General features: G+C 37.6%; 2 protein-coding genes and 1 pseudogene across 5 annotated transcripts in view; all 3 read left to right on the top strand.

Annotated features, from left to right (window-relative positions):
- The window catches only part of tbck (TBC1 domain containing kinase), a 122,912-nt gene extending 115,602 nt beyond the window's left edge, over window positions 1–7,310 (top strand). For all 4 annotated transcript variants that reach the window (XM_059341381.1, XM_059341399.1, XM_059341390.1 and 1 more), the window contains one exon: window positions 7,171–7,310. In XM_059341381.1, the coding sequence (XP_059197364.1) occupies window positions 7,171–7,281 (111 nt within the window). In that variant the 3' untranslated portion in view covers window positions 7,282–7,310. The remainder of the gene's footprint in view (window positions 1–7,170) is intronic.
- Window positions 7,311–7,990: 680 nt separating this feature from the next.
- On the top strand, window positions 7,991–18,546 carry LOC131977958 (polyunsaturated fatty acid lipoxygenase ALOX15B-like). The gene is made up of 14 exons (XM_059341447.1): window positions 7,991–8,367; window positions 10,850–11,054; window positions 11,191–11,272; window positions 11,546–11,668; window positions 11,775–11,878; window positions 11,982–12,148; window positions 12,267–12,410; window positions 13,511–13,714; window positions 13,848–13,934; window positions 14,039–14,208; window positions 16,001–16,122; window positions 16,213–16,313; window positions 16,937–17,107; window positions 17,267–18,546. Exons 1-14 carry the CDS (start codon window positions 8,137–8,139, stop codon window positions 17,444–17,446), a joined length of 2,091 nt encoding a protein of 696 aa, XP_059197430.1. The 5' UTR covers window positions 7,991–8,136; the 3' UTR covers window positions 17,447–18,546.
- A 489-nt stretch (window positions 18,547–19,035) lies between these two features.
- On the top strand, window positions 19,036–26,235 carry LOC131968361 (polyunsaturated fatty acid lipoxygenase ALOX15B-like; annotated as a pseudogene).
- Window positions 26,236–26,590: the final 355 nt, after the last annotated feature.

Here is a 26,590-nt window from a genome sequence, read left to right as displayed (position 1 = left end):
TCAAAATAAGATGCCTTAAATTAAACATACAATAACCTTTATTCTCCTTTACAAAATGTCATTAAAATATGCCCCCGAAACCCCTAAATGGTTATTTTTATTATTTTCTCATACTCAAGAGTAATTTTTTTTGTATTTGGCAACTGTTGAGATTTGCACTTCACACTACATTTTAGATTTTTATTTATTTATACAGACTAAAAAAAACATATTTTCTATATATTTTTAAGTATTTGGTAATATCGTCAAGAATATCGTTATCGCAAAAATAGCCTGAAATATCGTGATATTCTTTTGGGGCCATATCGCCCAGCCCTAACACAGAATCACAGGTTTAGTTTATTGTCATCTTCTCAGGAATGTTTGGTCATGTTTATTTTTATCGGTTTATATTATCACATCACTCATTTCAGTCATAATTCTACTGTATTTCATGTTGCAAACGGTTACATCATATCCTAAAATGTGACACAGTAGCTTTTGCTTTATAATGCCCATCAAGAAGAAAACATGAAACACAGATTTTTTTTTCTTGTAAAGAAGTGAAAAAGGAGGCTGTGACGCACAAATGGGCAGAATACCAAGTTATAACGGAGCGTGTGATGTATATAGAGGTGTGTGGGGTTATTTTGCAGTACCCTGGTGTCATTTGAATGGAACTTAATGATTGTAAACACAGTGGGTGTTCGGGCGAAATGGCAGTGTGCTTGTGAATCAGAGGCTGCAGATTTATCAACGTGTCTCTTTCTGCCCTCAGACGTCTGCAGGGATTGAACAAAGTCAGGAGAAACCTTTTATATATATTCTAAAGCAGCTTATTTAGATGTATCAGCTGGCTGAAGAGTGTTTGATAAGGATAGTTTATTTACAGTTTAAGCATTATTGCCTCATTTGGAAACATAAATACCACACAGAACGGTAAAGCAAAGGTCAATGTGAGGAAAATACCAAAAAGTGTGAGGGCTACTTGCTTTGGCAGCTAATCTTGGTAACATAAAAGATTTTGCTAAGGCACTAATTTAACATACTCAGGCCTAGTGATGGGAATAATTAATCAATGATTATGGTCGTTAAGAATTTGTTCGATCACATTGAATTTTTAATCAATCTGTGTATTTTTTTATTTTTTATTTTTTTTCTATGTATGCATATCAGTACTCACTGAACTGAAACACGGCCGAGCGTTCAGTTCTGCGGCCGTACATCAATAAGCTAATGAGCTGAGAATTAAGTTGGATAAAGCTACAGTTTGCAAACTGAAAGTTGCAATAACAATTATAAAACACACAGAAATACAAGAGGATTGATTTGAGCAAAAGTAGTTTACTGTATCCAACCTTGCTAGCATGAAATACTAGGTTTAATTTTATCCAAATCTAATTTAAACACAAAACACACTTAAATATGCAAGATTACTGTGAAAACTAACCTCATGTCTCTTTGGTGGCTAAAACATAAAACATTGAACTCCTTGATGTTATCCTTAGTTTAATCTCACTTGAGTTAGTTTTACGATCGACGGGAAGTCTCTTCTTGTCCTTTCAAAATAATAGCGTCTGTTATCAAAACAGGCTTTTGCATAGTACTGTATATTATTATACATATACACTACTCGTCAAAAGTTTTAGAACACACCAACTTTTCCAGAATTTAATTGAAAATTATGCAGTTTAATGTCTCAGTGTACTCTGAAATTAATGCACATTTGCAACATTTAAAATTGTTGATTGAGCATGGTAGTGTTTTGAAAGTAAAAAAAAAGATTCAAAATCACATTTTATGTTGGACTAAAGGACTAAAAAAAGACACAAAACGACCAAAAAAAGAAACAAAATTACAAAAAAAGACGCCAAAAGACACAAAATGACTAAAAAAAAGACACAAAATTACCAAAAAAAGACACAAAATGACTTACAAAGACATGAAAAGAATTCAAAAATGGACAAAATAGCCCAAGACTCCATAGAGTTAAGTTGTTAACCCATTTCTTGTTTCCTGAAAAAGGCCTACTTGTATAATTCTGAAATGTACATTATTTTTCAGTTTTGGTTAAGCTTACCTTTTTTTATTTACCTCTGGCAGTTCACCACTTACCTTCGTACCCTTTCAAGCTGTTCATTTGACTTGAACTGCTTGAATTTCAATAAAAAACTGGAAAAATTGGGGTGTTCTAAAACTTTTGACCGGTAGTGTATATTGCTGTTAATTAATTAGTTGATCGTTAACGTTATAGATACTCCAGTTGGCAGGTTTCTTCCAGACGCCTCTGAATGAGGTCTCGGGAAAACTTTGGGCTACTCTGGTTGAGTTTTGTTTGTGCATGAATACTGTGGTGATATAAGTTTATAGGTCTGATGTACAGCATGATAAGAGATACTTTGTCTTTGCCTCTTTTCTAAGAGACACAAGGACCTTAGCCGAGGCTGTATTTTACATAAATCATTGTCTCTGACATTTCAGTGCACAAAAATAACTTTGCTCGCTTCAGCGTAACAGAACAGAGAACTATATTGATCATTATAAATTCTCCTTTTGTGCTCTTTTTGGAATAAATTAGCCAAACTTAAATTTAAAAACTCAGCAGGGATATTGCTTCAGGCTATACCCCAATTTAGAAAAGATGTCCTCCTTCCATATGTTGGAAAGTCGGAGAGGAAAATAAGTTGAAGACAGTCTTGCATTTTTTTAAGGCTCAGCAGCAATTTCTCACTTCCTAACCTGGTTTCACAAGGAACCATTACAGAGTGTCAGATGAATTAATCTGCAGAGAGACTGGAGTGTAAATAACTGTGAACTGTGTGTAATCAGTATGTGGATGTATCTCTTTTATAAGGTGCAGTAATGATAATGTGCTTTAATCTGAAGCTTAAGCACAAAACCAGTTTATAATGTTTCATCAATAATGTTTGTATTTGTGTACGAGCCCCTCTGTCCCCTCCACCGTGACCCACCCCACACTTGAAATTCAACATCTGGGTTCCATGATAACCCACAGTAATTCATCAGACCTCTCAGTGGTGCAGGTCACAGAATTAAAGGTCGATAAAAGAACTCAATTGTGCTTAAATGCCATCCACATCTCTGTGCACCGCTCCGGTGGCATTATCATTACCTCTGGGGCAAAACACCGCGTCCACTCACCGTGTGCTCTGACTTTACTGTACAACTTTAACATTTAAACCCATTGTCATTCAGTCGTAAGCCTGATATTTAATGGTCAGTTTTTATGTGGACACTTCGGTTGATTGAATCTGAATTTTTTAACTTAACTCTCAAACTGCTCTTTGGCCGCATTCAGACTGCCAGCCAAAATATGATTTTTAGCCCATCCAGATTGGAACTTGATGGCTCTTTTGAAGTCTGAACAGTCACAAATCACATGAAATCCAGATGCGGAGATGAGGACAGATGCGTCTCAGTCTGAACCGGTCCAAGCACTCAGATTGGTTTTGACGCTGTTACTATGGCAACCTGTCAGATCAGTCAATAATGTGGCACAGTCTGAACAGAACCATATCCAATTTGGACACTTGCTAAAAATAGTGTGAACAGTCAGCCCTAAAAATCAGAAAGATTCTTTTTTGCAGACAGAGTCATTTGGACAGATTTATTATAATTATAACTATTATATATATTGTATTGAAATACAAATCCAGTAATAGTCATTACGCATTCATGTTTAATGTCCAGATTAGGGATGGGAATAGTTAATCGATGATCGATTAATGGTCGTTAAGAATTTAGTCGATCACATGGAATTTTTAATCGATCTGTGTATTTTTTCATTTTTAATTTTATCTATGACTGTGTATCAGTACTCACTGAATGAAACACGGCCGATCGTTCAGTTCTGCGGCTGTACGTGAATAAGCCAGTGAGCTGAGAATTAAGTTGGATAAAGTTACAGGTTGCAAACTGAAAGTTGCAATAACAATTATAAACACACAGAAATACAAGAGTATTAATCTGAGCAAAACTAGCTTACTGTATCACACCTTGCTAGCATGATTTACTAGGTTTAATTCTATCCAAAACTTATTTAAACACAACACACACTTAAATATGCAAGACACCTCACGTGAGTTAGTTTAATGATCCACAGGAAGTCTCTTTTCGTCCTTTCAAAATAAAAAAGTCCGTTATCAAAACAGGCTTTTGCATAGTACTGCATATATATATATATATATATATATATATATATATATATATATTTTATTTTATTTTTTTTGTTGTTTTTTTGCCCATGTATGCATGCAGCGATTAACCGATTAATTGACATTATAGATGCTCCAGTTGGCAGGTTTCCACCAAACGTCCATCCAAAAGTATCTGTGGACTGCAAAAACATAAGAAAATGTGGCAAAAGAGAATCCTTAAAAGACAGAAAATCTGTTTTCCCCCCCTGACATTTCATCAAAGCTATGACTTTCAGAATAAATGTAACATAATTGCACATTGCACAACACCCAGGAACGTCATTCATCAATTTGTCAGTTAGAGTTCTTGTAATAACTGTTGTGTATGATGAAATTGTACAATCAGATAAAGAAGTTTTATAAGCAGATTTCCTGACATTGCTGTAATAAAAAGAACATCACATCATACGCAAGTGTTGACGTAACACAGGTCACATGAGAGTTCACAACAAATGTAACTTCTGTTCAGTCTGACACAATTTCCTTTTTTTTTTCTTTTTAGCTGACACTATAATGCTTCAGGCTGATTTAATGATTTTGACACCATGTTGGAGAGGTAACAGTGGTGATAATAATAAACATTATTTATGCAGCACCTTAATAAAATAAAATACAACTCACAATGCCTTACAATAGAAATAAAACAATAACAAGGGGAATAAAAGGACAAAAAACAAAAAAAGTAAATTCCTAAAAATTAGTCTAAGTTATACAAAAGAAACCTTCAGCCAAAGCTTAATTGTGAGTTAACTGTTCTTGTTTTGTGGAAAAAGTATTAGGAAAATATTAAAACCATAAAACAAGTATGCAAGATATAAAATGAATGTAAATTAATCAAAATGGTATTAGATAAAGGTGTAGTTAATTAAAAGCAAAATTATAAAAAATATTCTTAAAACTCTCAACAGAAGTTTCTTGTTTTATCTGAGATTGGTAGTTTGAGTATAGAATTTATGCTTGTATTAATTGCTTTGCATTGAATAGGAAAATGTATTTACATTAAATAGAGGGACAAAATGTTGGGTATACCAAATGCACTATCACCCTTTTTAGTTATTCATCTAAAGAATGTGACAGAGGAAAATGTTATCCAGAGGCAGGTTCAGTTCAGTTTTTTTCTTTTTCACTTCTTTTCACTTTACTTCCTCAACGGCACGCTCAGTTCTTGTCGTCTCTGTGTCTGCTCTGACACTGACACACCTGCCACATTAAGAAATGCATTACACATCAAGGTGTTTCCTAAATGTTGTGCCATCATGTTATTTCCCATGTGGCAACTGCAGGTGTTCTGAGTATTAACTCAATGAAAACCTCAATTATTATCAGCCCATTCAACCGCTGGTTGTTGAACACTAAGCAGTTACATTACGTTAAATTGCTGCAGTTTTGTTACGATTATTACAAAATGATTTAAGTTAAGGGCAAACAACTTCATGGTTTACATTCATAGGCTTTACTAAAAGATAGTTTAAAGTAAACTAAATGCATGTAAATGCTGGAAGTGACATAGTTGATAGATATCATCACTGACTTTTTTCTCCTGCATCAAAGTCCTGGGTTTGTTTGACCCCCCACCCCAAGAGCAAGTTTTTGTGCTTGACATTGTGTTTTCTTTGCTTCCCCCTTTGCTTTCACACTCCATAATGCCACTTCCACCAACAACACATTAATATAGTGAACTTTTAGTTGGTTAACCTCTTTGACATTTTTGTGTAGTTAAACTACTGAAACTATAAATTGGGCCATAAAAGGATTTTTTCTATTATTATTTTGTATTATTGTTTGTATTTACCATTGCTTTCCTACTGTAATTGAACCCCTTTGAGAATAAACATGAGCAAAGGGCAATTAAAGTAAAAACATGAAAATCATCAAAGGTGGAGCCCAGTAGTGCTGTTGAATCTGGCAGCAACAGATAGCAGCATTATTTTTGGTAATTAAATTCATGGCAAATACCCCCCAACAACACACACACACACACACACACACACACACACACACACACACACACACACACACACACACACACACACACACACACACAACACACACACACCCTACGCTCACTCACCAATGCCTACCACTGGTTACTTAATTTTTAATTATTAAGACATATATATACCAAATAGAGGAAGAACACCATTAGGAGACCTCTACTTTTAACTGAGGAGATGTTAACAGTGACTTCCAATATATATATATATATATATATATATATATATATACCTCAGTACATCAGAGATATGCTCATCACCTACACCCCAGCAAGAACACTTCGGTCAACAGGCAGTGGCAACTTACTCATCCCTCACACCAGATCCAAAGAAGGAGAAGCAGCTTTTAGTATTTATGCCCCGCGAAAGTGGAACACCCTGCCTGACACAGTTAAACTTGCCACATCAGTAGCCATTTTTAAAAACAGATTAAAAACCTATCTTTTCTCTACAGCATTTGGTTGAATTGTGTGCATGTGTGGTTGTGGGAGTGGGTGCACATGTGTGAGTAAGTAAGTGTATATGTGGTGAATATGGAATAGCTTGTCTACCTGCACTCTTCAATTAATTTGTAATCGATTTTTGTTTATTTTTTCTGTGTTTTTTGTTGTTGTTGTTGTTGTTTTTTGCTGTAATTATGTGTATACATTGTGAAGCACATTGAGTCTGCCTTGTGCATGAAATGCGCTCTATAAATAAAGTTGAATTGAATTGAATATATATATATATACTTTTTCTAAGTAGTTGACCAGACTACATTTCTCCCTAATGTAGGTTACTGTAGTTCAACTTCTTCTAGTGTGAGGTAATTGATAGCTTCCTTAAACACTGCCTACTAGAAGGTGGGGCAGGCCCGTACTGGTCCGTTCAATGAGAATCAAATGGGAAAACACATAATGATGTAGGAGTAGTGTGAGGTTAAGCAATTCCTAGAGGGAGGATAAATAACTTTCCAATGTTTTTTTTTTTTATCTTCACAGTTTGCAGCACACCTGGTCAAAGTAAATTTCCAACGGGTTTGTATCCTGGATGGAGGCATCAACAAGCTGAAGCCCACTGGACTCCTGACTGTCCCCTCCCCTCAGATCTGACCCCAGACCTGAGCTTCACACGAACAAAAGGGACAAGTGGAAAAACTGTATTTTGTCTTTTGAGCTGATGTGGAAACACAGAAACAAATTTACACATTTTATTAAACTGTGCAAACTGAAAAAGCTGCATTGAAACAATTCCTCACTAAATATACTTACAGGGCAATTATTTTATTATTTTCTGTCTCAAAACAAGAATGATTGAATCAGTTTTTTTTCTAGAACATCTGCTATGTGTAGTAGCTTTGCACTGATAAATTGAGCTGTCTGTGACCAATATAAATATCTTGATGTATGTCAGCCTGTCTGTTCTGAGCCAGTTTATCTCGGGAACTGTGTTATATACGCAGGAACCACTTTATTAGGTACACCTGTCTGCTCTAATGCAGCCCAACAGTTCTGAGTATGTATGTGTTAGAATAATACCATGATTTGCGCATTTGGTGATTTCATAACTAACTATTTGCATTTACCTTGTTTACCTGTAATTTTATTGCTCCTATTGTGTAATCTACTGTGTGTGTATGTCATATAAATTGTTTACGATATTGTTACATTTGTTTATAATAAAATCATCAGGATAAACTGTGGAAGTGAATGTATTGTGTGTGTTTTTCAAAAACCTGGTTCATCCAGAATTACACTGCCTTGAGACGTGCAGTGGTAAACGTCCCACATTCCACATTCCAAGATGAGTTTTTAAGATTACGACAGACACTCCCATGAACGGGTGTGTATAAAAAGAGGGATCAGTGGAAATTACCTTTACTAAAAGAGCAGTTCATCCAAGAAACTTTTTGGTTTTATTAACAGGTAGGAGAGATCATTTTATTTAAATGGCAAATGTAAGATTGGATGTTATATCTTTTTTTGCCGTACCAGTATCTGCACTATTCTCTCCATGACAGGGTTCTTCTGCTTTCCAGAGTGAAAATGTTGGATTATGAAGTGACCGTGACCACTGGATATCTCGCTGGTGCCACCACCTTTAACAATGTCTTCATTAAGCTGGTGGGCTCGGATGGGGAGAGCGAACGAACGTGGCTCTTTGGCTTCAAGGGGCCTTTAGCCTTCATCACAGGATCAGTAAGTCTGAAACTACCTGCGTTGTCTTATTTCACAGCTTTTTAGATTTTAGCTACAGTACAAGAGAGCAAGAAAAAGCATGTGAACCCTTTGAAATGATCTAGTTTTCTGCATTCATTGTTCATAAAATGTGATCTGATCTGCATCTAAGTCCCAAGTATAGACAAACACAGAGTGCTAATACCTTGCAAACTATTATAATATGTCATGTTTTTATTTAAAATATCCATGAAACATTAATAATACTGGTTTGAAAAAGTAAGTGAACCCTTTGGATAATGACTCCATTAAGAGCTAATTGAGTCAGGAGTTAGCAAAATTGGAGTCCCAAAAAATGAAATTAGATTTAAGTGAGGTGTAGAGTACTTTGACCTGTAAAAAACACTTTTTTAATTTTTTTTTTTTTTTTTTACTTTTTGAATGTGCTATTCACAAGAAGCATCTGCTCATGTGAACCATGCGTCGCAAAAAAAGAGATCTCACCGAAGACCTGCGATCAAGAATTGTTGATTTGCATCTGACTGGAAGGGGTTACAAAGTAATCTCAGAGTCTTCAGGTATTCACCAGTCCACAGTTAGACAAATGGTCCACAAAGAGACCATATAGTACTGTGGCGACTCTCCCTAGAAGTGGGTGCCCAGCCATGTTCACTCCAAAGGCACAATGCAGAAAGCTCAGAGAGGTAAAAAAAAAAAAAAAAAAACTCCAGAGTTGAACTGGTTAACTTATAGTCGTAAATCTACCGAATACACTAGACTGAACAGGTCTGGTGGCAGGACACCAAGGAGTCATCGCTGATTTACAAGGAAACATCACTGCAAGCCTGAAGTTTGCCAAATGGCACCATGACACTTCACAACACTACTGGGAAAATGTTTCGTCAGTCCACAAAACAAAGGCTGAATTGTTCATGAAAAACACAGAGCACCACTTATGGTGTAAAAAGGGCCCTGCATACCAACATGAGAACACCATCCCAACAGTGAAGTATGATAGAGGGAGCATCATGATTTGGGGCTGCTTTGCTGCCTGAGGGCCTGACCACTTGCTATCACAGAGGGGAAAATGAATTCCCAATTTTATCAAGGAATCCTACAGGTTAATGTTAGGGTGACTGTCTGCCAGCTGAAGATCAGAAGAAGTTGGCTGATGCAGCAGGACAATGATCTAAAACATCAAAGTAAATCTGCGACAGAATGACTTCAAAAAAACAAAATCTACCTTTTGGAGTGTCCCAGTCAGAGTTCAGACCTCAATCCAATAGAGATGCTGTGGAATGACCTGAAGACAGCCATTCACATGGTCCAAAATTCCTCCTGAACGTTGTGCAGGTCTGATCAGCAGCTGTCAGAAGTGTTTGGTTGAGGTAATTGTGGCCAAAGGAGGCTCGACCAGTTATTCAATCAAGGCCTCACTTAAGGGCTGAAACTAACGATTATTTTAATAATCGATTAATCTGTCGATTATTTTTTCGATTAATCAATGAATAGGATTTTTTTTTTTTTAATACAAAAAAGCATTAATTTCCAACCCTTTATTCCAAAAACAGAACTGGCAGTGCAAAAAACTCAACAGGATTTGTTTGAACGTTAGAAGTTGTTCTCTACACTACACTCACACGCTGCAAAAAAGCCAACTTGTATTTTTTAGCCTAAAACGGTGATTTAAGTTGGTAAAACTTGGAAATATAAATTATTGACATTTAGGGCAATAATGTAAGTTAGCACAACAAAGGAAGCCAGTTGTCTGCTCAAAAACAAGTTTGTGAGTTGTTGTTACTTATATCTTTAAGTTGGGGTTCACAACAAGGAACTCTTATTTCTTTGTTGTGAAATTCGGTCATTAGCGAAAGCTAGCGGCTAACTGATGCTGGCGGCTAACTGATGCTAGCGGCTATCTGATGCTAGCGGCACTGCTTGATACAGCTACAAGAGTAGCCATTAGCGTATCAATGCTAACTCAAAATTGTGGTCGCAACCTTAGCTGACATTTCATAGCGGCGTTACAATCATGCCAATTCAGCACATTGCAGAAGTTAGCAGAAGTAAGGATTAAAAGTTATTATAACTTATACAACACAACAAATTGATAATGAAATATGTTGCCAACACTTTTAATAATTGAATTTTATCGATTTTATTGATTCGTTGTTGCAGCCCTAGTTCACTTTTTTCCACAGTGACTATGAATACTTTATGGATGTGTTCAATAAAAACATGAAATATGATAATTGTTATGGCTGGAGGGTTAAGCATGTTGTGTTTCATCTATACTTGGGACTTCCAGATCCAGATCAGATCACATTTTTATGACAAATTAATGCAGAAAACTAGGTAATTTCAAAGGATTCACTTATTTTTTCTTGCAACAGATACTCTTATGTATACCCACATGTTGATGTGTTCCTTTAAATCTAAATCACTTTGGATTAAAAGTGTCAGCTAAATGAATGTAGTTTCAAACTCTCTGTCATTACTCCAGGAGTCTAGTTTTACCGTGTCCTGCCCTGCCTCAATTGGAAAGCTGGTCCTGATAGAGATAAACAAAAAGCGTATTCCACTGTTCCCAGAAGACGATTGGTTCCCTGCCAAGGTGGAAGTGAAATCCCCTGAGGGAAACACCTACAGCTTCCCCATCTACCGCTGGATCTCTGACAGCGAGGTGCACCGCTTCAGAGAGGGAACAGGTTTGTGGAAATTAGCTTGTCTGACATCTTGTTTACTGTTCACTGACCACAGAAGACATAAAAAGAAAGAGTTAGAGTCGTTCCATGCCAACATACTGTATACATCACAAACAACCTTGTTTGGTTCTCCTGTAAGCTCTGAGAGTCTTTGAAGACGACCATCATCTTGGCAGGTACAATCGAGAGCAGGAGCTGATCCAGCGAGAGAAAGACTATCGGTGAGACATTTTAACTTAATAACCCAAAAACTATCATCATTCCAAACATCCTTTTTTCTATATATATATTCATGATGTACAATGATAAATTAGTCACCATATCACATTGTTACACCTCCCAGGGTTTTTTTTCTCCAATCTATTATACTATAATATAAGTTGCAGAGTATATTTTGAAGTGTATTTTAAGTATATTATCCATGTATACTAATTCACACCGAATATAAAATGTCCATAGTTCCTCAACACTCTGCTCCTCTCTCTCATTCGCAGCTGGGATGTGTATGCTGAGGGAATACCTCACATCATGAAGGCAGATGATCCTCTTTCTCTGCCCTCCGAGGTCCGCTTCTCCTTCACCAAGGCCACCGAGTTTCGCTTTACTGCTCTCACTGCGTAAGGGCCTCAAATTCTCTCAGATATCTGTCTATCTATGTAACTATGTACCTGCAAATTAAAGTGATTTATTGTATCATAACGTTATTCTGTTTTTATTTTCTAGGCTGGCTGAGCTGAAACTGAAAGGACTGGCTGATTCCAAGGAGATCTGGTCTGATATTGATTCTATCGATCAGGTGTTCAGCTACAAACGGACTGACATATCAGGTACTGACATGGTCGTTGCGTAATAGTACATTCAGCCATATTCCCTGACGTAAACTGGTACATTTTACTGAATACTAAATATTTGATTGGCTTCTTTTTCCAGAATATGTTGAGGACCATTGGAAGGAAGATGCATTTTTTGGCTACCAGTTTCTAAACGGAGTCAACCCCATGATGATCCGACGCTGTTCAGCTCTGCCCGATAACTTCCCTGTCACTGATGAGATGGTCTTCCTCCATGGTCAGAGTAGCTTGGCAGATGAAATGGAGGTGATTGTCTTAACCTTGATTAGTCTTAGTATTACAACGTTTTACCACATGGCATGTTTACTTACTACATGTATTATGTTCATGGGAGTCAAATTATTTCTCATCCTCACTAAAACAGAAAGGAAACATCTTCCTGTGTGACTACAAGCATTTGGATGGACTGAAAGCAAACACCATCAATGGGAAGAAGCAGTACTTGATGGCTCCTCTTGTCCTGCTCCACAAAACACCTGACGATAAGCTGATGCCAGTTGCTATTCAGGTGAGATTAGCACTGTTAGCTCATACGCCGAAGATGTAAGTTAGAGTATTGATCAAAGCATCTATCATTCAAACCATAAAAATGAAGATTCCTCTGCGACAGGAAGCATCCACCTTGATGAAAGTGTTTTTTTAGTAAGATACTGGGTTTTGTGCAGTCACTGTGGCTATTATGTAGATGGCAACTATGAATTATCTCTGCCAGGAAGGCAGTTAATTTCCTCAGCCATGTAAAAAAGTTCCCCCCAACTAAGCGGGGCCACTATAACTTAGTAGGACTGTGTGTTACAATGACTGGTGTTTCCCTGGGGTTGTTCTCGGGGCCACCCAGTGATGCTGCTACTATTCGGACTGTGTACCGCAACCTCATTGGGTTTTTTGGCCTTTTATCCCAAGACACCCTTAGTCAAGGTGTTAGTAAGCCTCTGATTGGTCATTTGGCAGCCAAGACGGCATCTCTTCTGCTTCTTGTGACTGCTCCATTGGCCTCCATTGGATAGCATTTTACTCCTACTTACCTCAGGAGCCTTGCAGTGAACCTGGTTACAAAGTGCCTGCAAGCCACTTCAACATTCAAGCCTCAATCCTCCGGTTGGTATGAGATAGAGTGATCTTGTAGATGGTAATTGGCCACATGAGTTAGGGCAGGAGACCGAATTGATTTGCCTAAGGCCCCTATACTTTCTGAGTTGTGCCAGTTCCTTTACCCTCAGGAAAAAGGGTCTCCGTAAAAACTTGGGTCGCGGGGGCTGGAGCCGATCCCAGCTGACATTGGCGAGAGGCGGGTTCACCCTGCACAAGTCGCCAGACTATCACTTTCATTCACATCTACGGGCAATTTAGAGTCACCAATCAAACATGAGTGCATGTTTTTGGACTGTGGGAGGAAGCCAGTGGGAACATGCAAACTCCACACAGAAGAGCCGGAGTTGATCCGGCAACCCTCTTGCTGTGAGGCATAATATAGATAGATAGATAGATAGATAGATAGATAGATAGATAGACAGACAGACAGACAGACAGACAGACAGCGGTAATGACTAGCACTGGTAATGGATTGAATAGATTGAATGAACCACATCCCCCTTCCTTCTCCTGCAGCTGAAGCAGACTCCAGCAGATGACAATCCCATCTTCTTGCCTACTGATTCTGAGTACGACTGGCTGCTGGCCAAGATTTTTGTGAGAAGTGCAGATTTCAACGAGCATCAACTCAACGTTCACCTGCTGCGCACTCATCTGCTTGCTGAGGTGTTTGCAGTGTCGCTGCTGCGCAACCTGCCCATGGTGCACCCACTGTACAAGGTAACTGAAGGGAGAACACTGAACTTACTGAAGTTATAGTTTTTATAAGGTGTTTTTTTCCCAATTTGTTGATTTTATTTCTGACTTTGTTACCTATAATACTATTACTGACTGAGTTCCAACTCTCCCTCAGCTCCTCGTACCTCACACTCGCTACACTCTGCAGATCAACTATTTAGCTCGAGTTCGTCTGATATCTGAGACTGGAGCTTTCGCTAAGGTACCAAATGACCAACTAAAGACCTAAACAACATGTTTTGGAATATCATGCACAGGATTTGTCTTTCACTTTATTCCTTACATTTATTTTTTACTATTCTCTAGTTTGCAGCCTCTGGTGGAGAGGGTATGATCACACTCCTGCAGAGATCTCTGTCTTCAGTGACCTACAGCTCTCTCTGCATACCAGAAAACATTGTTGAGCGTGGGCTGGAGGATGTGCCGAACTTCTACTACAGAGATGATGGACTCAGGCTTTGGGATATCATCTACAGGTAGAATCGTCAGTTTCTATTTTGCATTCTGTGTATTTGCCATGCTATACATCACAAGCCTTAAAGCATATTAAGGCTAGTTAGAATGTATTTAGCGTGAAAAACATGCTTTACACAGTGTGTGAGTCAGATGAGGGTTTAATTTTGATTTCAGGGAAGGATTTGCTTTTCATTTCCATTTGCAGCAGGAAAAGTTGTTAAACATAACTCATGTAGTTTGTTAGAAACCAAGCAAACTGAATTACATACAACTAATGATGTAAATGAGAATAAGACAGATGAGCTGGCCAGCACAAAGGCAACAGATCTGTGTTAATGAGATTTTTCCATTTGGAGGAAAGCAACCTGAGGTAACAAATGTATAATTAAAGAATACATTTCATTCCATAGTGTTTCACTCTCTGGTATATGATGCCAGGCCATCCTACTTCACAACAGGAACCATGCATAATATTCAGACTGATCAATGATTTTGTTACAAATCTATTATTTAGTCCTTTTCTGTTGAATTTAGTTTTGGTTTTGCCACTACTGATTACAAGATGCCAAACATCCTCATAAGACATCAGTAATGGGCTTAAATAAAAGGAATATTTCAACAGAGAATATTCTTTTCCTTGCCCAGAGTTAGATAAGAAGATCGATACCACTCTCATGTTTGTGTGGGTAAGTACGGAGCTACAACTAAAAGCTTATTATTCCTGCTATTTGATAAGGGCAGGAAGATGTCACTAAACTTCTAACTTCTTTTTTTACAGATTATTTACAGAGAAGGAGTTGCAGCATGTAACTCCCAGAAAAACCATAACTTGTTTTTACACTTCTGTTTGTGCATGGTTTAAACAAAATAAATAAAATGTGCAATTTTAAGTCAATATTAGAGGCGCTGGTCGGCTTATATTTGAATTGATGCAAGCCAGGCTAACTGTTTCCACCTATTTCCAGTCTTTATGTGAAATTAAGTTAAGTTGAGTTAATTGACCATTTGCAAAAGCTTGCACCCTTAGTTACTGTTGCCATGGCCGTCAAGCTTCCAGGACCGTCAGCAGCCATGGAGCGGACCGGCGCTGTGTTAATGAGTGTTTTTAGAGTAATACTTTCAAGAGGTAGGCTGCCCATTCACAAAATGCAACAAAGATTAAAATATTACATTACAGGGCATTAACATAAGTTTGTTGGACAAGTTCTGCATTCGTCGTGGTAAAAATACTAGTTGACCCATCCAGTTTGGGTTATCTCATCTAACATAGCTAGACAATCATTAGTTAGCTCATGTTTGCTAGCTAGCAGCTTACCTTGAAGCAGACATTTGTGTGTCTGTTGATCTTGGAGATATAAAGTTGTGGGTGGGGTCTCTCACACTGTTACATCCACAGCCAGCAACGTTCCTCTTGCTTTTTGAGTTTTTTGAAAAGGGAAAAAAATGACAGAGTCAGACCGTTTCATCTTGTTGCATAGAGCTCAAAGCTTGTCGGACCTTCTTCTTTTAATAACGGTTGCTAAGGTAGGATTGGATAAGGGACATTCGGGGGAGGAGCTCTGCGAACGGTCTATTGCCACCTGGTTGTAGCCCCATGGTTAACACACAAACATGACTGTATCGAGCTTCTCGTTTAATTATAATAACAGTGTCCTTTAAAGTTGTATGATCTGCCATGTCGTTTACCAAATTCTTTAACAGTACAGAATTGATCATTCTAAAGAGATGGCCAATGAGTTGTATCAAAAAAGAGTATGTTACTACAGTTAAGTTGAAAATGCATCTTACAGAACATATCCACATTTCTCACAGGTTTGTGCAGGATGTGCTCAGGTTCTACTACAAGAGTGACGTTGAGGTCCAGAAAGATTCTGAACTGCAGAAGTGGATTTCTGACATTTTCGAACATGGATTCCTTTCCCAAGCAAGCACAGGTAGCCTTTAAAGAATAAATCAATTTTAATGTTGCACATTTATTTACCATTGTATGATCAGAATGCAAAAACTTTCTCTTTAATTCTCAGGAATTCCTCAGAGTTTTACCACCGTGGCTGAGTTGGTCAAGTTTGTCACCATGGTGATCTTCACTGGCTCAGCACAGCACTCAGCTGTGAACACCGGACAGGTGAGGCCTTCTAATTTACCAGGATGATCAATTATAATGTGGCTATTTTTGTAGAATGGGTTGATGAGGGTTTTTTTTTTAACTCTACAGCCATGCTAACAGACCCACGATATTTTACTACTGTGATGTTTTGAGCTAAATGCAACAAATGCTCAAGAAACATTCTCAAAATTACAATGTAAACATGCTGATTTTTAGCAGGTATAAAGTTTACTAAGACCACAATGTCAGTTTACCACACACAAAGTACAGCTGAGGCTAATGGGAATGTCATTGCAGGTATTAAGACACAAACCAAAGTATTGGACAAATAACATTTTGATGTGCAGGATGAAAGGTCAGCGAATCACCAAAGAGTTCATCCTTAAGTCAATTTAAATGCCTTAACCAATTTTAATGGCAATCCAGCTGACACAAGTTCTCAAGATATTTCTCTGGAAACCAAAAATGTCTCCCCATTATGGGGCCAGAGGAAGAGTCAGGGGATTCAAAAAGTTTTAGGATTCATCCTCTGGAGACCTTTAATGTCTGTACCTTTTTTGTGCCAATCTAAATTCCACAGAAATACGTCCACTTGTTAAAAAGTGAAAATGTTTGATCTGTCAATCATTCCTTCATTGCAGTATGACTATGGTGGCTGGATGCCCAACACTCCCATCTCCCTGCAACTTCCTCCACCAACCACAAAGGGAACAACAAGTGAGGCTACGATGCTGGAGACGTTCCCTGATGTCAATGCAACAGTTCGGGGAATGTCCACCATGTGGCTTCTCAGCCGTGAGTCCTCTGACTCTGTAAGTGCCCAAGATGTCATAAATGTCCATGTTAAAGTTGTGTAGAGTAGGTTTATATGTAATTAGAACAAGAACACCCTAACAGAGCCACTGAAACTATACACTATGTTGCCAATAGTCTGTTTGCTAAACTTTTTTAATGTTCATTGATCTCATCAGGTGGCTCTCGGCCAGTTCCCAGAGGACCATTTCAGTGAGGAGGTTCCCTGCAAGCTGATAAAGGCTTTTCAAGGAGAGCTTCAAGTGTTAAGTGCAGTCATCAATGCCAGAAACAAAAGTCTGGAGGTCCCATACACATACATGGATCCAGCAAATGTAGAAAATAGTGTGGACATTTGAACATCAAAGGGTGTGACCTCCTCAGCTGCCTCTATATTAACCAACATGAGAAAGAGAAGAAGTGCATGTTTTTAACCGATACTGTAGTGAAAAGAAACTACTACTTTGGTGAAAATGTGCTGTTTTATATTATTATTGCATTGAAGTATAATCTGTGTCCAATACAGGCAGTATTGGATGAAACGTGGTACTGCATAAGAGCCTAAAAATATTTTTGTATTGTATTGTTTGTCATGTCCAGAAAAAAATTGTTAATTAATTTAATTCTGTCTCGTGTCTATGTTGTCTTGTGATTTCCTGTTTTATTTTGGTTCCACTTCCTGTCCGAGTCCATTGTTCCCAGTTTTACTTTCTCCCTGTTTTCCGGCCTTTAGGATTACCTGTCACCGCCCTGACTGTTTCCACCTTTTCCCTTACCTGTGTATATATAGTCTGTGTCTCCCTTTGTTTTGTGCCAGTTCATCTTGTCCCATGTCAGAGAACCAGCGCATTGTCCATTTCATTGTCAGGTCTTGTTGCTTTGTTACTTTGTTTTCTAGAGTGATTTTCAGTTTGTTTTCTTAGTATAGTCTCGTAAGAGTGATTTTCTGTTTGTTTCCTTATTCGTAGTTTAGCCTCTGTAAAGAGTGATTTTTATTTTGTTCAATAAAACTTTATTTTGAAACTTTAGTCTGTAGACCTGTGCATTTGGGTTCGGGTCCATGGTTCGGTCATGACATTGTTTTGCATGGATAATACAACACAATTTTGTTGTGCTAAAAAACACCATTATTGTTTTTATTTGAATTATTATTTTATTTTGTTTCATTTTCAATGCAAACACTGGATCAGGAGGCTCCAATCATATTTAAGGGTGGAGCACACCCCTGCCCTACATAATTATCCAATGAATGTTTAATGCATCTCATCAAAATAAATTACAGATGTAAATGTGTCTTATGAACACATGAATCTTTCATGAAGGAAATGTGACTTTTCTTTTTTGTATGCTCCAGCTGACCTATTGTTTATGCCTTTCTGCCTCAAAACAAGAATGACAATTAGTATTGTTATTATTGTCATGTTGATTTTAATAAAACCGTCTGATAAAGCTGGATAAACTGTGTTGGTGAATACTTTGTTTTGTTGTCTCACTTAATCAGAGTTCATCTTTTTAGTTGGCTGCAATTGTCTCCCATTAAAGCTTATTCATCTCTACCAAATGAACTACTGCTACCTTAAGACTACGTGAATTATACCATCGTCCTGCTGTTTTCAAATTTCAGTAAATCATTTTTGTTGGGCAAATTCATACATGCCCAACATCCCCTCAGCAGAGCTGACTGGTCTGATTGTTATAGGCACTCCCACAAACATGTTTTTATAGAAAAAAGATTCAGTGGTGATTTCTTTTTAAAACAGCATTTCAGCAAAGAAACTTCTCAGTTTCATAGACAGGTAAGAGATGCTTCATGAAAGACTAGTTTAATATTATTTGTTATATATATATATCTTTTGCAGATGCAGTTTTGATACCTGTATTTTCTAAAGCTTAATTGCATGCAAGTTTATTTAGTAACTGATAATTCTTCCACTTTCCAGTATGTAAAATGGTGACTTACAAAGTGACCGTATCCACTGGATATCTCTCCGGTGCCACCACTGTAAACAATGTCTTCATTAAGCTGGTGGGCACAGACGGGGAGAGCGAACAAAAGTGGCTCATGGGCTTAAAAGGAGCTTCATCCTTCATGAAAGGAGTAGTAAGTCTGAAAAGTTCCTCTCTATGTTTAAATGCTTAACAATCATACATAAAATTGTTTTTGAATACTGTGTCATTATTGTGTGCTAATTATTGGGATCTTACAACTCTGCTCAATTCTAAGTTGTCAAATGCACTTCTTTCCCATCTCTTGTATGCTGTCCTGGCTCTACAACTGTTTTGATCTTTTTAGCGTTTTGAAATGCAGCACTCAAAGCAATTCAGTATATTAGGTGGAGTTGATTTACTTGCATGGTTCTTGCAATTTTTGGGTTGTGTCAACATTGGTTAAAATGCAGTTTATGTAAGTTGCTTTGGAAAAAAGCGTCAGTGACATACATTTATTGTCAAGTATAAATGTTTTAAACCGCTTTCTGTCATCACTCCAGGTGTCTAGTTTTTGTGTGTGTTGCCCCGTCTCCCTGGGAAAGCTGATTCTGATAGAGCTAAACAAACAGCGTCTGCCACTGTTCCCAGAAGACTCTTGGTTCCCTGCCAAGGTGGAAGTGAAATCTCCTGAGGGAGACACCTACAACTTTCCCATCTACCGCTGGATCACTGACTGCGACGTGCACCGCTTCAGAGAGGGAACAGGTTTGTGCAAATTAGCTTGTCAGACATCCTGTACATTGTTCACTGACCACAGACGACAAGAAAGAAAGACAAACTCATCTTTCTCTTTTGTCGTCTGTGGTCAGTGTCATTGGACGATAAAGAGGATGGAGTGTTAATGCTAACATACTGAATATAAACAGTTTTAAACCTTGTTTTTGTTTCTTTCTTTAAGCTCTGAGAGTCTTTGATGACAGCCATCATCTTGGCAGGTAGAGTCGGCAGCAGGAGCTGAGCAAGCGAGAGAAAGACTATCGGTGAGAGCTCAGAGATTTTACACATTTTAACTTAATGAACCCCAAAACTAGCATGCATCCAAATCTCCTTCACCTTTGCTCAGTGGCAGTTCTACACCGGGGCCTACAGGGGCCACTGCCCCTGTGAAGAAGCCCTTGGCCCCTGCTGTGGCCCCTGTGTCAAATTAATAATAAAATGATCAATTTATAACAATGAACAATGGAACAATTCTAATCTTTTATTTGTTCAAACAATATCTCATTGTACACAAAAGGAACCCAGAATGTGTACATTGTATAATAGTTTAATTGTGCAATAAAATATATATATAAAGATCATTCTGGCTGTAATGCACTTTCAAAATAAAAAAAGTTATTGTGCACAAAAATGAGAAATGTCATTGTCATACAAAAAAACCCCTGTTATTGTTGGTGAGTCTCATTGTTTAAATCAGTGTATTTTTACCTTCCAAATATACTTAAATGAGATGTTTAAATAAGCTAAAATAAAGATTTTGAATGCTTAAATATCATCTTTGCCATTTTTTTATGTGCTAATGTGCCCCTCTGATTAAACACTGGCCCTCCTTGGTCCCCACAGTAAAATTGGTCTAGAACCGCCACTGCCTTTGCTTGAATAATTCAAAGTTCCCCACTCTTCTTTTCTCTACTTTTTGCAGCTGGCATGTGTATGCAGAGGGAATACCCCACTGCATAAAGGCAGATAACCCTCTTTCCCTGCCTTGTGAGGTCCGCTTCTCCTTCACCAAGAACACAGAGTTCAGCTTTACTGCACTCACTGGGCAAGGACCTCAAATTTGATCAGAATATAGTTTTCTCATTAAAAACATCATGAATCTTAGTAAATTTTACTTCTTGTGTGTCAAAGTACTAAACAATTTAATTCATGTAGGTTTTAAAGCTATATGCTTGTTTTTTCTAGGCTGGCTGAGCTGCAGTTGAAGGGACTGGCTAATTGCAAGAAAAAGTGGACTAACATTGATGCTATCAATCAGGTGTTCTTCTGCAAAAGGACTGACATATCAGGTACCAGTGGTAGTTCAATGAAAATACTTGGTAATGTATTCATAATAGTACATTTAACTGTATTAAATCAGGGATCCAACTCTACCTTCCAATCTGCCTAAGAAAACACGACTGAATACTGAATAGTTAATTGGTTTCTTTACTTGGCTCAATAAATTGGGGAAATAATGTGACACAAGAAAATATATTTGCATTTTAAATGTGTAAGTTTCATAATTTTAGGCTTTGCTAATGCATAAAACATTGTTTGCTACTTTCTAGTTTCACATGCAGTGTACAATTAATCTGCTAACAGTGGTGGATTCAGATTTTCTAACCCAAAGTTTAAAACTCAACAAAGTTCAACTCTTTCCAGAATATGTCAAGAAACATTGGAAGGAGGACGCTTTTTTCGGGCACCAGTTTCTAAATAGTGTCAACCCCATGTTGATCCGACACTGTTCAACTCTACCCTGTAACTTTCCCGTAACTGGAGACATGGTTTTCCTCCGTGGTGGATGTAGCTTGGCCAGTGAAATGCAGGTGATTGTCTTGAGCTTAATTGATCTCAGTATTAAATTCGGTAACGCTTTATATTAAGGTCCTTGTAATAACCATTAATTAACAAGTAATAAGGCCCTTGTAAGTCCTTACAAGATGCTTATTAACATTATTGTGTGTTTATAAGCTTATATAAGTGTTAATAATGGCATTACAAACACCCATGACCCACCCATTATATCTTTGCCATGCCTTTATTAATCTTATTTTGTTTGCTTATTGATATTAAAATATACTTTATTGCTCATCTATTATAAGTCAACTATAAGTTAGCTATGCTTTTTGCAACTACCGGATCTAAAGTGAGAACAATGCCTTATTACTTGTTAATTAATGGTTATTAAGGACCTTATTATAAAGTGTTACCAAAAATTCTACCCCTCAATGTCAAAGATCTGTGATGTGACATATACAATACATTGGGGGGTTTATGGTATTTATGTTTATGATATTTCTTATTTTAAAATAAAATAAAAAATAGACACATTTTCTGCTTACAGAGACACAAATTTGCCCTTTTCTTTGCATCTCCACAACATTTATCAAAACTGCTACATTAATAGTGCTGTTTAACAATGAAGATTTGTTTTTAAGTAACAAAATAAGACTAAATCAATAATAAATAAAAACAAATAACCATTTGCTTTTTTGTTTGCATCTCCATAACATATATCAAAGTTGTGACTTTCATTTGTTCAGGAAATATGGTCCGAACAAGTTAAATGCAATACAGGACGCCCTATTAACGGATTAGAATAAATTAGTTTAAACTTAGCCTCGTAACAAAAATATGATTTTTGAAATTAGCTACTTTTTCACATTTCTGTTTCTAGTCAAAGTCACATGACCACCACACCAGGGTGTTGAGTATACATCGCTAAGGGATTTAATGAGTTAAGGTGAAGCATAAAGCTGAATATGGGAGATTCTAGAAGATTTAAAGTGTTTGTTACACGGGTGTCACCATGGGTTCTTATGGGTTAAAATCATGTTTTGCCCCATGACGTTTGATTTGGGAATTGCCTTTTGCACTTACTGCATGCATGTGTGTCAAGTCATTTTTCATCTCTTTAAAAAAAAATTAAACAGAAAGGCAACATATTCCTGTGTGACTACAAGTCTTTGGATGGACTGAAACCAAATGTCATAAATGGGAAGAAGCAGTACTTGGTGGCTCCTCTTGTCCTGCTCCACAAAACACCTGAGGATAAACTGATGCCAATTGCTATTCAGGTGAGATTAGCATTCAGATATAGCTAATAGTAAAGATTTAGATTGGAGTATTGGTAAACAATTTTTTAAAAAAGCGTTTAAACACTGTTCCCATATAAAAGGAAGCCTAACCTAACTGTAATTGTTTTTAAAGCAAGGTATAGTTTCTTTGCAAGTAGCAGCAACCATGACTGTGAAAAAGCAGCTGTGAAGTTTTTCCCTCCACTGGACTCTCCTCCAGTGACCAACACGCGTTTGCCCACTGAAACTTACATAAATCTAGCCAGCCAATCAGGACTTGTCCACCAAGAGGAAGTGCCTACGGCTTACAGTGTCCATTTTCTCCTCAGTAAATGGCAGTTTTAAAAGTTTGTTAACATTTGGATGACAGGAAGCCCACGCATGCTTTGTTACCATTCCACCCTCAGTCCAGGATAACCAAAGATATTGGGGGTCTCGACAACACCTGTTGAAGGGAACACTTACATCTACCCCCCTCCCTTCCCTTTTGGTGAGGGTGGGACATGTGCCATAGGCCCATTGCCAACTTGAACCACATCCCCCTTCCTTCTCCTGCAGCTGAAGCAGACTCCAGCAGATGACAATCCCATCTTCCTCCCTACTGATTCTGAGTACGACTGGCTGATAGCCAAGATTTTTGTGAGAAGTGCAGATTTCAACGAGCATCAACTCAACGTTCACCTGCTGCGCACTCATCTGCTGGCTGAGGTTTTTGCAGTGTCACTGTTGCGCAACCTGCCCATGGTGCACCCACTGCACAAGGTAACTGCAGAGATGAATCATATTGTTTTGTGTATAAACAGTGTGACTGACATGTATAGTGTTACGAACAAATGTCCTTTTCCCCTCAGCTCCTCGTACCTCACACTCGCTACACTCTGCAGATCAACTTCTTGGCTCGACGTCTTCTAATATCTGAGACTGGAGTTTTCAGTAAGGTACTTCAACAGACATTTCATGAACCATGTTTCTTTTTTGTCAATATCAGTATCTATCTCTAGCTATTGTCCTTACATATTTGACTATTATATTTGACTCTAGTTTGCAGCCTCTGGTGGAGAGGATATGATGACATTCCTGAGGAAATCAGTTTCTTCAGTGACCTACAGCTCTCTCTGCATACCAGAAGACATTGCTGAGCGTGGGCTGGAGGATGTGCCGAACTTCTACTACAGAGATGATGGACTCAAGCTTTGGGACGTCATCCACAGGTACTTCAGTGTCCTGATATTGGAAAAAAATAATTAGTTTGTCAAATTTAGAGGTGCTGGCGGGCATATATTTAAACTTGAAGGCAAGGCTAGCTGTTTCTCCCTGCTTCTAGTCTTTACGCTGGACTAAGATAACGTTAATTGCCACCCATCTGCAACTCCATACTTGACCGACAAACATGAGCTGTATAATTTAATTTGAGGTGAGAAAGCGATTGGGCATGCTCCCAAAAATGTCCAACTATTCTGTTAAAGTTGTATAATCCACTGTACCCACATTTTTAAAACTGATAAAAAGAGAACTGATCATTCTGAAGAATGGTAATTAAATTGTCTCACAAAATATTGTCTTTGTATTATTGTTTAAATGTATAATTTAATCCAAGAATGTGTGTTACAGAACTTATATAATTTTATACATTTATTATATATATTTCTCAAGGTTTGTTCAGGGGGTCCTCAGCTTCTACTACAAGAGTGACGATGAGGTCCAGAAAGACTCTGAACTGCAAAAGTGGATTTCAGACATTTTCGAACATGGATTCCTTTCCCAAGCAAGCACAGGTGGGCGAAATCTTAATGTGCACATGTATTTACTATTGATGAGGATGCAAACACAAGTTAACAATGTAATCATATTGACACTTATAACTATTACAGTTTTTTTCTCTGTAATTCTCAGGAATTCCTCAGAGTTTTACCACCGTGGCTGAGTTGATCAAGTTTGTCACCATGGTGATCTTCACTGGCTCAGCACAGCACTCAGCTGTGAACACTGGGCAGGTGAGGCCTGTACATTTATGATCAATATTATGTTGCTGTTTTTGTAAATGAATTTGCATTGTAGCATTACTTTACAGACAAATAAAGGTTTATTTATTTGGGAATTTTATTTAAAAAAAAAAACACAAAACATTTTCTCCATAAAATATGATCAAGTTTCAGCTACTTCAGTTCATAGCATGTTACTTGGCACAGTAAATTAGCCAAAATCCTATCGGTTACGAGTTATATAACATCATTACTAAAATCTTATATTACTGTAATATTAGTATATTATCTTTGTATAGTGTTATGCCCAACACTGGCCATGATACAAGATGAATAAATCTCTGTTTTTGGTAGCTGGAAGACAACTGAGACAAAGTGCAGTAAAAGTTTCCTTTGAGTTATTCACAAAAGTCATCAAGATGCATCCTCTGGGGAACATTATTGTCTGTACAAATTGTATCTTCTATCCAGATTTCATGGTCGCGTATCCAATGTTTGTTTAAATGGTTCAGTGTGGAACACAGTAGCAGAATGACCGACCAGCAGCCTGCCGTGGCAAGACTTCCAGAGGTTTTAATCATTCATCTGTCAATCATTTTTTCATTGCAGTATGACTATGGTGGCTGGATGCCCAACACTCCCATCTCCCTGCAACTTCCTCCACCAACCAAAAAGGGAACAACAAGTGAGGCCACAATGCTGCAGACATTGCCTGATGTGAACACAACAGTTCAGGGAATGTCCACTTTGTGGCTTCTCAGCAAGCAATCTTCAGACTCCGTGAGTGCCTGAGATTTCATGACAAGTTACATAAATGCTCACTTTCTACAGCTGATCATTATATTAGTCTACGTTTGATAAATATCCCAAATGCAACAAACTTTTAAAATAATAACAAATGTCTTCAAAATGTATAACATTTTAATTTTTTTTTTACCAGGTCCCTCTCGGCCAGTACCCAGAGGACCATTTCAGTGAGGAGGTTCCCTGCAAGCTGATAAAGGCTTTTCAAGGAGAGCTTGAAGTGTTAAGTGCAGTCATCAAAGCCAGAAACAAAAGTCTGGAGGTCCCATACACATACATGGATCCAGCGAAGGTAGAAAATAGTGTGGCCATTTGAACATCAGAAGGTGTGACCTCCTCAGCTGTCGGCCTAATCCAGCCTCATATTAACCAAAATGAGAAGAACTGAATGTTTTAAACTGATACTGTAATGGGAAGAAACTAATGTATGTGAGATTTTTTTTTTTTTTTTTTACACCCGATTGATTTAACTGTTGAAACTGGGGAAAATGTACTGTTTTAAGTTGACTCCAACATCTTCAATCTTCCATATAATGTATTGATTAATATACAGGGCACCTAATCAGAAACAATCACAAATGTAAATATAAAATGTAAAGAAAAAAAAACACATGATCTGTTCTTGTTAAATGTATATTGTTCTATTGAACAATACAGTTGTTTATAATAAAACTATCTGATGAATCTGAGTAAACTTTTTTTCCTTTTTTTGTTGTTGAAGCATTTAATCAGGGGCCTGTGTCATTAAGGGTTATTTCCTGCACAAGTCACCTTAGTAACTGATTATGCTGAATTTGCTTTAGGCAACCTGTCATCAAAAAAAAGAATCAGTCTAACCGAAATGAGCCTAAACTTGCTTAAAAATATATTCCCATTGTTTGATGTTTTCACTGGAAATTGCGGGCGTATCTTCGTCAAATCAGCTGTTGCAATGCCTTTTAAAAAAACA

This window comes from Centropristis striata, chromosome 1 (genome assembly GCF_030273125.1).
Source record: "Centropristis striata isolate RG_2023a ecotype Rhode Island chromosome 1, C.striata_1.0, whole genome shotgun sequence".
In the NCBI taxonomy this organism is placed as follows: Eukaryota; Metazoa; Chordata; class Actinopteri; order Perciformes; family Serranidae; genus Centropristis; species Centropristis striata.
The sequence above is the reverse complement of the archived record's forward strand: the minus strand, read 5'-3'. Positions and strand labels throughout refer to the sequence as shown.

Coding starts and splice junctions, on each gene's coding strand:
- LOC131977958 (XM_059341447.1), top strand. CDS start 8,137: ATGTTATATCTTTTTTTGCCGTACCAGTATCTGCACTATTCTCTCCAT. Junction 11,273..11,545: donor CAGCGAGAGAAAGACTATCG/GTGAGACATTTT, acceptor TCTCATTCGCAG/CTGGGATGTGTATGCTGAGG. Junction 11,669..11,774: donor CGCTTTACTGCTCTCACTGC/GTAAGGGCCTCA, acceptor TTTATTTTCTAG/GCTGGCTGAGCTGAAACTGA.